The 14444-nt window shown below is 34.6% G+C and overlaps 1 protein-coding gene across 2 annotated transcripts in view; it reads right to left on the bottom strand.

Annotated features, from left to right (window-relative positions):
• Nucleotides 1-1764: 1764 nt before the first annotated feature.
• The window catches only part of LOC123530602 (protein pigeon-like), a 64993-nt gene continuing 52313 nt past the window's right edge, over nucleotides 1765-14444 (bottom strand). For both annotated transcript variants that reach the window (XM_045311383.2, XM_045311384.2), the window contains 12 exons: nucleotides 13268-13365; nucleotides 12307-12534; nucleotides 11551-11615; nucleotides 10735-10855; nucleotides 10237-10332; nucleotides 9184-9272; nucleotides 8142-8285; nucleotides 7609-7679; nucleotides 7175-7321; nucleotides 6736-6789; nucleotides 4501-4590; nucleotides 1765-3939 (listed from right to left, as the gene is read on the bottom strand). In XM_045311383.2, the coding sequence (XP_045167318.2) occupies nucleotides 3821-3939; nucleotides 4501-4590; nucleotides 6736-6789; nucleotides 7175-7321; nucleotides 7609-7679; nucleotides 8142-8285; nucleotides 9184-9272; nucleotides 10237-10332; nucleotides 10735-10855; nucleotides 11551-11615; nucleotides 12307-12534; nucleotides 13268-13365 (1322 nt within the window). In that variant the 3' untranslated portion in view covers nucleotides 1765-3820. The remainder of the gene's footprint in view (nucleotides 3940-4500; nucleotides 4591-6735; nucleotides 6790-7174; nucleotides 7322-7608; nucleotides 7680-8141; nucleotides 8286-9183; nucleotides 9273-10236; nucleotides 10333-10734; nucleotides 10856-11550; nucleotides 11616-12306; nucleotides 12535-13267; nucleotides 13366-14444) is intronic.

The following is a 14444-nucleotide window of genomic DNA, read 5'->3' as shown; positions in this document are numbered from 1 at the left end:
AAGTAGCTCTAGTTTATTTGGGTTTTACGGCGCACCAACACAGTATAGGTTATATGGCGCTAGACTATCTGGTCCCTTTACCAGTACTTTCAGCAATAATACTGGTAGATAATTCTAACATACATTTAAACCTCTGATAAAGACCACCTCCAAATGTAGGCCACTGCTATAAAACCTGCTTACAGAAGCCACAATTCTATTCCTGTTAACCATACTGTAAATCATCCTGTGTTGAGAGACCACCTGTGAAAGAAGACCACTTTTTAGCTCGACTATTCGAAGAATAAGTAGAGCTATCCTACTCACCATGGCGTCGGCGTCGGTGTCGGCGTCGGCGTCACACCTTGGTTAAGTTTTTCGTACCAGTCCACATTTTGACAAAGTCTTTTGAGATAAAGCTTTGAAACTTTCAACACTTGTTTACCATCATCAGGGCCAGTTATAGGCAAGAGCACATAACTCCATCAAGGATTTTGGCTGAATTATGGCCCCTTTTGACTTAGAAATCATGGTTAAATTTTTCATACCAGTTCATATTTTGACAAAGTCTTTAAGATAAAGCTTGAAACTTTCAACACTTGTTTACCATCATCATGGCCAGTTATAGGCAAGAGTACATTACTCCATTAGGGATTTGGTTGAATTATGGCCCCTTCGACTTAGAAATCTTGGTTAAGTTTTTCGTACCAGTTCATATTTAGACAAGTCTTTTGAGATAAGTTTGAAACTTTCAACATTGTTTACCATCACCATGTCCGTTATAGGCAAGAGCACTAAACTCCTTCAAGGAATTTGGCTGAATTATGGCCCTTTTTGACTTAGAAATCTGGGTTAATATTTCATACCAGTTCATATTTTGACAAAGTCTTTTGAGATAAGCTTGAAACTTTTAACACTGTTTACATCACCATGTCCAGTTATAGGCAAGAGTATGTAACTCCATCAAGGATTTTGGCTGAATTATAGCCCTTTTTTGACTTAGAAATCTTGGTTAAGTTTTTCGTAACAGTTCATATTTTTGTAAAGTGTTTGACATATGGCTTTGAAACTTTTATCACTTGTTTAGTATAATAGTCTCTATCTGTAGGAAAGAGAACATAACTCTGTATCTATTTTGGCTGAATTATGCCTTTTTGGACTTGAAATTGGTTCTGTTTTCATACAAGTCATGTTTTGTCAAAAAACTATTTGACATAGGCTTTTAAACTTTGAACACTTGTTTATCATTATGATTTCACTGTAGGCAAGAGTACATAACTATTTTGACTGAATTATGGCCTTTTGGACTTGAAATTGGCTCATATATTGTCATTAGTGCAAGACTTATCGAAATCAAAGTAATACAGGAACATTGTTTGTCTAATCTATTTATTTCTTTTGTCTGAATATCCGTGGAAATATTTTGACCCCATTTTTCAATCAATTCTTCGAATAGTCGAGGGCGCTGTCATCAGACAGCTCTTGTTCATTTCCTTAGGGTCTTTACAAAATTGGCTCGACTGTAATGTCATTTTTACTTGAAAGATCTGTCTCAATTTTAGGCTACAGAAGAGGTAACCTCGAAAGATCGTAAGAGTCTGGCCTTCCCCCTGAATCCACCTATGTATGCATGACAAATATACATCATGCCCTAGAAATGCACAGTATCGATACAATATTGCATCCCTTCATGGCCAAGACAATAGACAGGGGTGAACAGACAACAACTTATTTAGTGTGTTTAGGCCGCGCCAAATGCAAGGAAATAAGAAAATTAACAAAATATTCTCATTCATTATTATTTCAAAAATAGAAACAAAGTCTTCAATTGGATAATATTGCACATACTTAGTTTATATATACAACATAGCTCTGACAAACATATGATAAAATTGAATAATAATATATTATGCTCTGCTTACATTGTTGATGAAACCCTGATTACAACAAAAAATAAAACATTTTTACATGTTTTCATAAGAAACCATCACAGCTTCTTAAAAGGACTGGAATAATAAATTTAAACCAATGATTCTCAATGAATGCAGCAGTAAACTATCAACTGAAATATCAGTGCTCAACAAATAGATGGTATGACTTTCTATTTTACCAATTATCTAAGCTCCAAAACAATAACCTGTATGAGACAAGCAGCTAAAGTCTGACGGCGTCTTGGCCGGGTTTTCCGAATTAGGTCATAATGAGTTAAAGTTCTAATAATGGCATACAATAAATAACCCCCAAATTAATAAACAATACTGAAGGAAAAAGGGAAAAAAGAAATGGACAGGTAGAAAATGAAACTAAAGAAATTGGTGTAAAAAAATAAAAGTAAAAAATAACAATATTTTCAATGTTTATATCCCTGTGACCTTGACCTTTGACCCTGAAATCAATGGGGGTCAGGTACACATCAAGACCATTAAACCTATGAAGTTCCTAGGTGAAATACTTGTCAAGATATTGAGAGGAAACCATTTTCAATGTTCAGGTCCCTGTGACCTTGACCTTTGATCCAGAGACCTCAGAATCAATAGGGGTCATGTACACATCAAGACCAACATACCTGTGAAGTTTCAAGGTCCTAGGTGAAAAACTTGTCCAGATATTGATTGAACAAAATGGTTAACATGTTCAGGTCCCTGTGACCTTGACCTTTGACCCAGTGACCCTGAAATCAATTGGGGTCATATATACATCAAGATCAACATACCTATGAAGTTTCAAGGTCCTAGGTGAAATACTTGTCCAGATATTGAGCAGAAGCCATTTTCAATGCTCAGGTCCCTGTGACCTTGACCTTTGACCTGGTGACCCTGAAATCAATATGGGTCATGTACACATCAAGACCAACATACTTATGAAGTTTTAAGGTCCTGGGTGAAATACTTGTCCAGATATTGAGTGAACAAAATGGTTAACATGTTCAGGTCCCTCTGACCTTGACCTTTGACCCAGTGACCATGAAGTCAATAGGGTCCATGTACACATTAAGACCAACATAACTATGATGTTTCAAGGTCCTAAGTGAAATACTTGTCCAGATATCATGCAGAAACCATTTTCAAATGTTCAGGTCACTGTGACCTTGATCTTTCACTCAGTGACCTTGAAATCAATAGGGGTCATGTACACATCAAGACCAACATACCTGTGAAGTTTCAAGGTCCTAGGTGAAATACTTGTCCAGATATTGAATGAACCAAAAGCTTAACATGAGACTCATTATTCAATCCATGCGCCCATCCATCCGCCCGAACAGACCTAATCTACAAACCAGATTTTTCTTCGAAAACCTGGCTAAAAACAAATTTTGGACATCAAAATAAAGTTAGAGCTCCCACTCAACTCTTGAAATCAAAATAAGTCATTTGAAGTCTTCTTGTGTTATCTGTTAAGGTTTTACATGTAGAAAAGTATTTCCTCTGTAATGTAGGATATCACAGTTTTAAATGCATAAAATGTTTCCTCTGGGTTGTAGGAAATCAATCTGGAATACCTTTTTCATCAAACTGGCAATAAGAAATAAAATAATATCCCTGCTTCTACCATCCAATGGAAACAAAGATTTCCAAGTGTAAGATTTTTAGTCAAACTTGTTTGAGAGAACACTTCTATTAAGAGACCACTTCCACTAAAAGACCACATTTTCAGTTCCTTTTTATGTTGCTGCAGAACACATGTTTTATTAAGAGACCTTTTTCTGTCCTTCGCTTGGATGGTCTCCTAATGCAGGTTGTACTGTAATTAGATTTCCCTTCTTCTGGATATCTTCAAGCATCATGCATCATGCTTGTACTCTCTCCCAAGATACAGAAATTCCAGTAGTGTCAGTCAAGCTCTAGAAATTGACAGTTCCCATGTCATAGTTTGTTTCGTGTGTTGTATGATATAGAGCTACCTCTTCCAAAGCTATAAAATCCAGGGGACTTCCTCGATCATGTCTTGACCTCTTACTCTCTGCAATAAAATGAAAAAAGTTTAGCTGTTTTGTTTTTTTTATCACCACAAGAAACAGCATTGTCCTCATTAAGGATGTCTTAAAAATGTAACTGTCAGACTGGAAGCAAGGATACAACACAGAATAATCTTAAGTGGTAGTTGTACATTCTTGTTGGCGCTTCTGTACAGAAACTGTATCTATAACTACCATGTTTTATCAAGTGATCTGACATTTCTAGTCCTCTTAGATCAGTGTTATTTCATTATGAATACAGCTTCAGCTGGGGCTAGCAAGCATAAGCTGTGATTTCATAACCTCTCATAAACAGACCCAATCGATCCCAATCAGCTAATATTTGTCTTCTATGCTTCTGAACAATTACATAAATTTGATAATCAAAGCAAAATCCAACACACCAGTATTTTCTTTTTCCTTATTATCTGAAATATGTTGTATTACAGCGAACCCCTAAAAACTGAACAGCCTCTGGGCGAGAGTAAAAATTAGGTTTGGACTGGTTTACAGTTAATGGGTTTTCGGGGTTTACGGGGTTCTGATTTAGAAGGATTTCACTGTACCTTTCTTATCTATATGTTTAAGGAATGCTGCCAGGGGTTGGAATGTTACATTTTCTATATCATCACTGGTTTTCTCCTTGAATATGGTACCTGAAATCAAAATACTGCAAAATCAGAAATATTCAAGGGGTTAATTTTTGAATACTAAACTTTTTGACATCATTATTATTTGTGCAGGACTATTTTTTATCGACTTTTCAGTCACATCAATCCATTATAATTTAATTTGAATGGATTAAAAATTCAATTAATTCTATCTTAAAATTTGGCATCCATGACTTCACATCTTAACAGAATAGTCATTCTGGATGAAACCAGAGAAACTAATGCCCTTGAAATTAAAATGATATCAAATTGCTAAATTTTGTCAACATAAGGACAGTACTGTCAATCAAGGTCGACGATATTTTTCTACATGACAATTTACTGTTCATCCAAAAGATAGTGATATTTATCTCATTACATTAAAAAATAGAGAATTTTTATCATGTAATTTTTATTTGAAAATTATCAATACCTGACAATTATTCATACATAAAGAAAAACTATGTAAACATTTAAAAACTATAAATATTTTAATGTTTTGCATTGAATATGTATCCAAACCACAAAGTTTTCTAACACAGCAATTAAAAATTCTATTGGTATCACTGGCTGTAAGTAAAACTGTCAACATTTTTTATGTTAACTGTATTTTCTTATAAAAATAGCCCAAGAGTAACATAAGGTGTATTTTTCTCATACATATAGTAAGGGCCTCCATGTCAGAGTGGTTTAGGTCACTGACTTTGAATCATTTGTCCCTCACTTCTGTAAGTTCATAACTTCACTCGGTGTGTAGAATTCTTTCATGTGAGGAGTTGTTTGCCTGCTTTACATGGTTTTCTTTTCCAGTGCACTGCTAGACATATGAAGCTATGACATAACTATTTAAGGTAGTTATGCACTTTCGGATCGAATTTTTTTCTACAATGTAGAATTTGATTAAACTCTGATTTTTCAAAACTTCGGAATATACTAAGGAAATTCAGCAAATAAAAAAGATAGGGTTGTGTGCTTGATTTTTTGCTAGACTGATTTGAAAAATTTGGACCTCGCGCAATTTTTCGTAATTGGAGTCTCTGGGAAAACCGCAACTTTCATAACATTTTTGCGAATAGAAATTTTTCTAACATGTAGGTTTTAATTAAACTTCTCACAGTGGTAAACAGACATATGGCCTATAATATGGTGAAATAAAATGTATAGGTCCGTGTGCTTATTTTTGTGATATTTGGCCATGATTAAAGTAAACCGCCCATTTCAAGCTATATTTAAGACATTATTTTGAATTTTTTAACGTGTCACATGTTTTTATATCATATTTTAACTTTTAGAAAGATAAATACAGTGTCATTTTAATAAGTTAACGCACAAATTACCATTAACTCATAAACTGATTTTCATTTCCGTACGCCGAATCCAGGCTTTATTCTACGTTTTCCGGATAAATGACGTTACGCCATCACTTCCGGTTTATCAAACGTGCATAACTACCTTAAGCCGGTGCTAGGGGGCGTGAGAGGTGTTGCACTTTACATTACCTCTCATGAACAGACTCAATCAAACCAAGTCTGCTATTATTTTGCTTAGTTGCATTCTATGCTGCCAAAGGATCTTTTTACTTAATTTTAATTAACAACTGTGACAAACAGTGATTTTGTTGCAAAATAACACACATATTTTTGGGCTTATTTGATTAATGGGAAAACAAATTCAGTTGCAATACTAAATGATCCATACTGTGCAATAATTTTCAAATAACAGCTACAGTACATAATTATGTCTCCCACCACACAGTGATGTGGGAGACATATTGATTTACTCCAGTCTGTCTGTCTGCCTGTCACAAAGCTTGTCTGCACTCTAAGTCGAACATTTCTCATCTGATCTTCACCAAACTTGAACAAAATGTGTTTGACTATAAGACCTCGGCCAAGTTCAGTAACTAGCCAAATCCCCCCCAGGCACTTCTGAATTATAGCCCTTGAATTACTGATTGGATCCACTCGTCCAGATCATCTAACTGGATCCACTTATCTAGACCATCCAGAGAAACTAGACATTTTTCATGGGGCAGTTGTCGGAGACATGCGCTTTTCTCAAAAGCATCTTTAGTTTTGAAGTATGAAACTGTGACATATACCACAAACATTGTATATTTAACACTTCAGTATATAAAATTGTGTGACATACTTCTCCTATTACTTTCAGACTGCGTAGACTCTGCACGGGCTCTCATGCCATTATCTGAAATATAACATTATACTAGAAATCTGTGATCAAAACGACATAAATGTTGTCCACAGTACATTTAGAAGTGTACAATTATTTCAGGAGTGTTCAAAGGACAGTCAGAACTATTTTGCAAGATAACAGAATGACTTTATAACTGTTGCCCAAGGCCAAAAATGTCAGGATAACAGTTCTCAATGTCATCCCTGATACCAGTGGAAAATAAAATTATTCATTTATGCTGTTTAGTATATTTTTAATCCATGAAACTATGTCCCTATGAAATGGCCATTTTGGTAAATACCAGGAAACTTAATGCCTGTCAAATTAAATGATTTTACAGTATAATAAATACATTGGTCAAATGCAAGTACCAATAATTATAATACTGACAGCTCACCTAGAATTTCTGCCACTTGTTGATGAGCCAGGTAACTCTGACATGAACTATGACCCCAGATTTTGTAACATTCCACTGCAGATGCCTGAGGAAGCTTGGTTATCAGGTACTGCTTCAGTCTTACGTTTTCTTTGGTATCAGGTAAATCTGAAATAAATGACATCTCAAAATTCTCTACACTTACAGTAAGGCACAAGCGTAGCTCCCTATATACTACATTGCCTATAGAGCTCTTTGCAGGCCTGCATAATATATTCTTATTTATTTACATTCCTGCTGAGTCATAAAAGCCCTGTCTTCAATTCTGATAAAGAGGCTTGAAAAAGTTGGGTCTCGACCAATGAATATGTGTGTACATTATCACTAGCTGCCTATCCTAGTCTGTGAGACAAAAATTAAGATAAAATACAGATATCGTCTAAATATCACTTTACCAGATAGAAGATGGGCCATGAATTCTCCTGTAAGCTGTATCACACCATGATTCACATATTGCATAAATAACCTGAAAATATAATAAAGATAAAACACTTGTTTAACTTGTGAGAAACCCAAAATCAAGCCCACACATACATTTTACTCTATTTCAATAATTCACTGAAAAATATGTAAAAATATGCACTCATTTCATGTATATGTACTGCAAAATCATTAATATTTTTATAAGGACTATTTTCGTAGCTTCCTATTTTTTTCAGTCAACCAAAGTCCCATTAAATTTAACTTTATAAGACAAAATCCACACAAAATGCTGTATTGGTGAAAACCACAAACTTTCATGCCTATGAAACAAAAAGAACTTGGGCCCAACCCTTTTGCTTTTCAATATATCGTAAATGTCTTGTCTCTGTATATATACATGTATATAAGCAATAAAATATGTTTAAACTAACAAAATGATTTCAAATCATTATATATGCTCAAAAGTGCTAATTGGGCATTTAAAAAGTTAATGCTATAAAATTACCTGACATTAAGACATCTAAAGGCAATGGAGGTAAAGTAGGTCCGGAAACCGGAGGGTACTGGAAACATCAGTTCACCGGTAGCAAGTGCGTATCTCTCAAACAGTTGAAACAGTTCATACTCATCTAGACTACTTTTCTCCAGTCTGCAATGAAATCAACTATTTTTTTTTTTTACTGTAGAAACCAATGTATACACATTTTAATTCATGAAATTCATATGTAATGTAGGCATACATGAAGCAAAACCAAATATGTAGCATATGTAACATGTTACAGGTATGCAGACGGAAAATAGATGAAAGTGTTCAAGAACTCTTAGAATTTCAGTCAATATACTGTGAAATCATTTAAACTCATGAAGGACTAACTTTCATGGATTTCATGGTTGAATCAATTCAAAAAATAAATAAAATTCCCATCCATTTCATAATCTAGTTGAAATCCACCAACTGATTTCTCAACAAAATAATAATTTTCGCCCAGACTGCAACATTTTGTGAATACAAAATTAAATTATTTTACAGTATTGCCCTGTTGTCAAATTTCATTTCATAACATATATATGTTGGAACTTTTTGTTTCAAGTAACACAGATATAGTTTAAGACTTATTATGGCAACTTTCAAGCTTTAAAGTTGCAAGAAGACCCTTGGGGACCCTCAGGGCAAAGGCGGGAACCTTCCAAAAGATGGACTAGATAGCTTCCTCACATATTAATTAACCTGAACAGGGCTCTCACCCACATATGCAAAAAGACATACATCAGAGAAGCCAAACTGAAGTTATGTGACTTCTAAAAGACAGCAAGATAAATGGTTGATTCATACAAGTACAATACAATACATTACTAATAACATATTATTGAAATGTATAGGAACAAAAATAATAAGCAAGTTAAAACATATATCTTCTTTGCCTTTTTATAAGTGTCTAAGGGGATAAAAGTTAGTACATGTATATCTCATTTTCCACACAATTAGGCTTTAAAAGTACAAAATATACACATGGTAGCATAATTAAAGTTAGTACATGTGTACTTACAAACTTCTTGGTGTTGTACTTTCAGGATCCTGTAAATGTTGACCTCGCAACGTCCATAACAGATGACATAGTAATCTACTCTGGGTTTGCTAAAATATTAACAAATGAGCCACGCCATGAGAAAACCAACATAGTGGGTTTGCGACCAGCATGGATCCAGACCAGCCTGTGCATCCGCGCAGTCTGGTCAGGATCCATGCTGTTCGCTAACAGTTTCTCTAATTACTATAGGCTTTGAAAGCGAACAGCATGGATCCTGACCAGACTGCGCGGATGCGCAGGCTGGTCTGGATCCATGCTGGTCGCAAAGCCACTATGTTGATTTTCTCATGGCACGGCTCAAATACAGTAACTGTTGAAACTCAGTATCTCGAATTCCAAGGGATCAATTGTTTTACTTTGAGATGTCTAAACTTCAACTTAAAGTGACATTTTGTGCGTATGTTTTCACGCTGGAACTTGAAACTGTCTTTGAGATGACCAAAATGTTCAGAAAAGACAGTTCGAGATATCAATTTCCACTGTACTTATATCTCACTTGCATATTTCCTTCTTAGCAGGATAATAACAAAGAGTATTACACATGGCCTGGAGCTTGATTTACATTGCCACATTTTTTCCCCATGATATCATTTTTAAGCAACATTACCATTTTTAATGGACATGATAAATTTCAATTTTTATTTTAAAATACTTTGATCCATTGTAGATTGGGCAGTCTGACCAAAAATGCAACTTGGACCTCGTTTCTACTTTGGTTAGTAACATTTTTTGTCTGATCGTCGAGTAAGCTTTAATAATGACCTTCCCACCTTAGAATTGAAATAATGACTTGCCATAAAAGCTTTTAAGAACCTTCACAAAATAACTAAGAAGAATCCTTAATTACCTGTATTGCACACAAAATCACTTGCACAACTGAGTTTTCATTCAAGTTGCTTAATTAATTGAATATGCTCAGAACACTGATTCTGTTCACTGGTTATTATCTATTTAAAACTATTTTCAGAACACAGTATTCAGAAAAACAAGAAAATTGGAAACCTCACTAACCTGGCAACTAACATATTCCTTAGCAACAGCATTGGCCTTGACCTTTCCATCCTTATGTAAATAGGTCAACATGTGCTTGGCAAGTACTTCTTTAGTCTGGAAAGAAATGAAATATATAACAACATACAGCTAAGTCTTATTCAAATTAAAGCAAAGATTTAATACCGCAATTATTTTTCTCTAACAATTTTTTTGGTTGCCAGTGACAATTTATTCAAAAGCAGAACTAGTTTTATCAGTATAAAATGACTTCTGTGTCATCATTTCCTTGTTATAACTTAAATTTCCTCTAAAAATAGTCGAGATAATTTCTTAAAGCATAGATTGTCTATTGTAAGAACCAGATATGTAATAACAGGAAAATAAGTCAGTGTAACACAGTAACACCTAAATAATTCTTCAACAGCAATAACCAATTGTTCTCTGATTTATTTGGCATAAAAATGCAACCAATAACACTAAAAAAATACTATGAGATGGAGAGTAAATATTGCTTACCAGTGACATTAAAGTTTCTGAAGCCTCTGTGACTGATGAGCCCTGTAGGAAGGGTGGAGCAGTACCCAGAATTCCTTCAGTCTTGTTACCATAGTTACCCACCGTATCTGACCTCTCACGTCTGAAAAGAAATGTAAAAAGACTGCAGTAAAATATATAAAATGTTCATATACAGTTGAAACTCTGTATTTCAAATTCCAGTTGATCCAGCATTTTTCTTCAAGATTACCCCCAAGTTCAACTTAAAATATATTTTGTGCAGATGTTTTCAGGACACGACAGGAAAATGTCTTAAAGATAGCTAGAATTTTGAGATAAGTGAGTTTGAAATATCAAGTTTCAACTGTATTATGTTGCTATGATAACGACAGTCTGCCTGGTTTGTTGAGTTGGTCTAGTAAAATCTCAAGAATCAAGAAGACAGCAGTTTGAGCCCCAGGAGAGACAATTATTCTCAGAGACAATATGATGTCTGAATTCATTTGTCCTAATCCTGTGATTTTTATGAGGAAGTTGTTATTCAAATGTGGAGAACGATATCTAGGAACACTGGTTCACGTAACTGAAATATGGTTCAACAATGGCATTTAAAACATACAACAAATCTTTGTGAAAGCCAGCTACAGTTTTGTCTTGAGAAAGTGACACAAAATAACATACTGCTTATGGGAAATCACAAACAATCCAGTGTTGCTTTGATGAGCATTTTGTTAAAAACAGTGATTGAAAAAATTTTTAGTTATGAAAAAATTTGTGTGTGACCGATTTTACTTTAAATTTAAAATTATAGATCTAGCAAGACATTTAAAACTATACCTTGGTTTTGATTTTTGAATTCTAAGCTCTGACAGGAAGTTTTCCTCCTCTTTTGTCTGAAGATGCTGAAATGAAAATTGATTTACACACTGATATAGATAATATATATAACAACTTGTAATGCATGTGTAAATGTCAAATCAAGCCTGAATTCATATTTCAATTATATACATACAGCTGATAGCAGGTGTCCCAAATTAAGTTTAAATCTGGAATATTCTGCATAATGCTCATCAACCTTTCAAACCAAGAATGACAAATATAACATAAATTTTCTTTGAAAATAATGTCTCTTCTATTGATAGTGTCAACAGTTGGAATTTCATACATATTCCTTTTGTATACATCCATCCTGTGTACAGCAGCCAGCCATGACAGTGAAACAATCTGTCTACTTAAGGCAGGTGGCTGCTTAAGGAAAGTTGAAATAAGAACAAAAAGTCAATCTGGGAAGGCCAAGTGACTGCTTAATACAGGTGACAGCTAAGGCAGGTTCAACTGTATTCTCACTCATTTATCTTTATATTATCACTGATTTAGTAAGAGACCATAAGGACTATTAAGAATCCTCTATCAAACAAGCATTAAATACAGTTCAATGTGTCTGTGAAGACCATCACTGGAAAATGAACGATGTCATCTCTACTGACATGTTGTTTCTCAACACGGAGAAGTTTATACTATTGCCTCTATTAGTGTGACCATTATTCAGAGGTGGTCTTAATATTTCATGTAAGAGCAACCGATTTGAAGAACCTTTTCTTCCTTTGCTCGCATCTGTGTGTACGTCTGCTTCACTGTCTCCAGAGAGAATCTTCTTGACTTGCTCAGTTGCATCCATCGTAGGTGTCGCCGCAACATATCCAGCCAATCATCTCCCACAATACCTTTCCGCTGCTGTCGCTCCTTGGCAGACTTGGTCCCAATATTCACACTGTGTATGGCAGAGTACGAGACCCTTGCTAACCTATCCCCATCACATGTCTAAAACACAAAATTTAAATATGTCTGGCATCAGGACAAATTTTCTATTCAGTTGTGTAAACTGCAATAAAGAACTGAAAACTGATTTTAATTATAAACTATATTATACATTTTCTAACCCATTCTTCAATCTATAAATCAACAAACACCTTGTTTAGACAAGTGCATGCTGAAAGGTGGGGTTCTAGTTCAATGGAAGTGTCTTTTTTTGCATCAGTCTGACCATTTCTGCTCTAGTATGAAAACCTTCAGTGTCGTATTTATTTGGTATCTTTCAGTGACTTTGTTCACTCCTTACTATATGACCTATTTTTTAGCCAAATTTACCTATGTCACTTTTAACAAACCTAATTCTCAATCATTCTACCAGTCAAAATGATAAGCTGTTTGACTTATATGTGATGGCTAAAAGGCAATTATGTCGCAATTTTAAAAATAGACTTTCAAGAACTAAATCTATGCTTCTATTCACATCAATGGTGATAATACTCAATGAAAATCAGAAAACTTTTCCATTCCCCAGACAAGCACTACTAAATAATTTGTTGCAAGGAACTGACAAACAAACAAAATAACTAACAACAAAAAACAGAAGATATCACCAGATAAATTGTTGACTCAGTGCAAAAAGTGGATAACTGCACTCACATACAGAAGCACTTATTTACGTTCTGCAATGAGGTGACAAAATAGCAAATACAGAATGAACCACAATTCTTTTAATATATTTCACCTTATCTATCTGTCCTCGGAATGGTTCTGTATTTGTAAATGGTAGCAGACGTAACACCTCCCTATCAATCTGACGTCTCATTCCAGCATAGGTCATAGCTGAAATCAGATACTGTAATATCAGATCTTTTTTGTACAGCCAAAATTTCGCGGACATTAAAATCAGTTCAATAGTTAGAGGTTTAATTTTCAGGTAAGTGGTTAATTTTTCCCATAAAAATATAAAAAAGTAGTCTTTTTAAAGGAAAGGAAATGCAAAATTTGTGAAGATTAATCTCTTGCAAAAATTTCTGATTTTGTAACAGTACAGAGGAACCTGTATTTAGCCTCCAGCCAAAGAAGCAGCAAAATCTGGCTGCTTTAGACAGTTAACTGCTTACAGCAAGTTAAAATTAGAAGAAAAAGCCAATTTAGGAAGTGAGCCAAGTAGTCTCTTGACTCAGTAAGCTGGTTAATACAGGCGGCCATTATGGCAGGTTCAAACGTATTCTCTTTATATTTCATTTCTTTTCAATGGTTTTGAGCCAAATTATACCCACATACTGTCACAAACAATATCCTAATGTCACACAGAATAAATCCACCTAATTTCTGTTTAGTCTTTATGATTTTGTAAGGAAAGCTACACATTTAAGGAATAGTTGAAGGTTATATGATAACTGTCAAAACCTTAATAAATTACATTCACTGAAAGAAAGTATTATTTACTTCTTTATTTTTGTAAATAAATGAATTTCATTAAGAAACAAGAGGGCCATGATGGCCCTGTATCGTTCACCTGAGTACCATTGCTCAAAATGATATGATGAAGTTTTGACATAGTGCACATAGGCATTCACATTAAATATCATCAGGATAATTATTTTCTTGTAACAGTCCCTTTTGACCTAGTCAGGGCCGATTTCCATACCAAGTTTGACGGTCCTAGGCTCAAATGCTGCATTTTTGTACTAACATGACTATTCCTTACCATGGAAGACTTAAATAACATTTAAAACCAGTCTCATTAGATGCTGCTGAGATATATTCGTTTACATAAAATAAAGGGAGGTAATTAGGGAGGTCATAAATTCAGTCAAAAGTTATCTAGCCTGATTGTCCGATTCCATCTGATGGCACAAATGACATTTCAAATCAGTATCTTCATTGGTTACTGAGATACACCCATTTTAATTTGA

This window comes from Mercenaria mercenaria, chromosome 13, assembly GCF_021730395.1.
Source record: "Mercenaria mercenaria strain notata chromosome 13, MADL_Memer_1, whole genome shotgun sequence".
NCBI lineage: Eukaryota > Metazoa > Mollusca > Bivalvia > Venerida > Veneridae > Mercenaria > Mercenaria mercenaria.
Note: the sequence above shows the minus strand (reverse complement) of the source record. Positions and strands in the feature narration are given on the sequence as shown.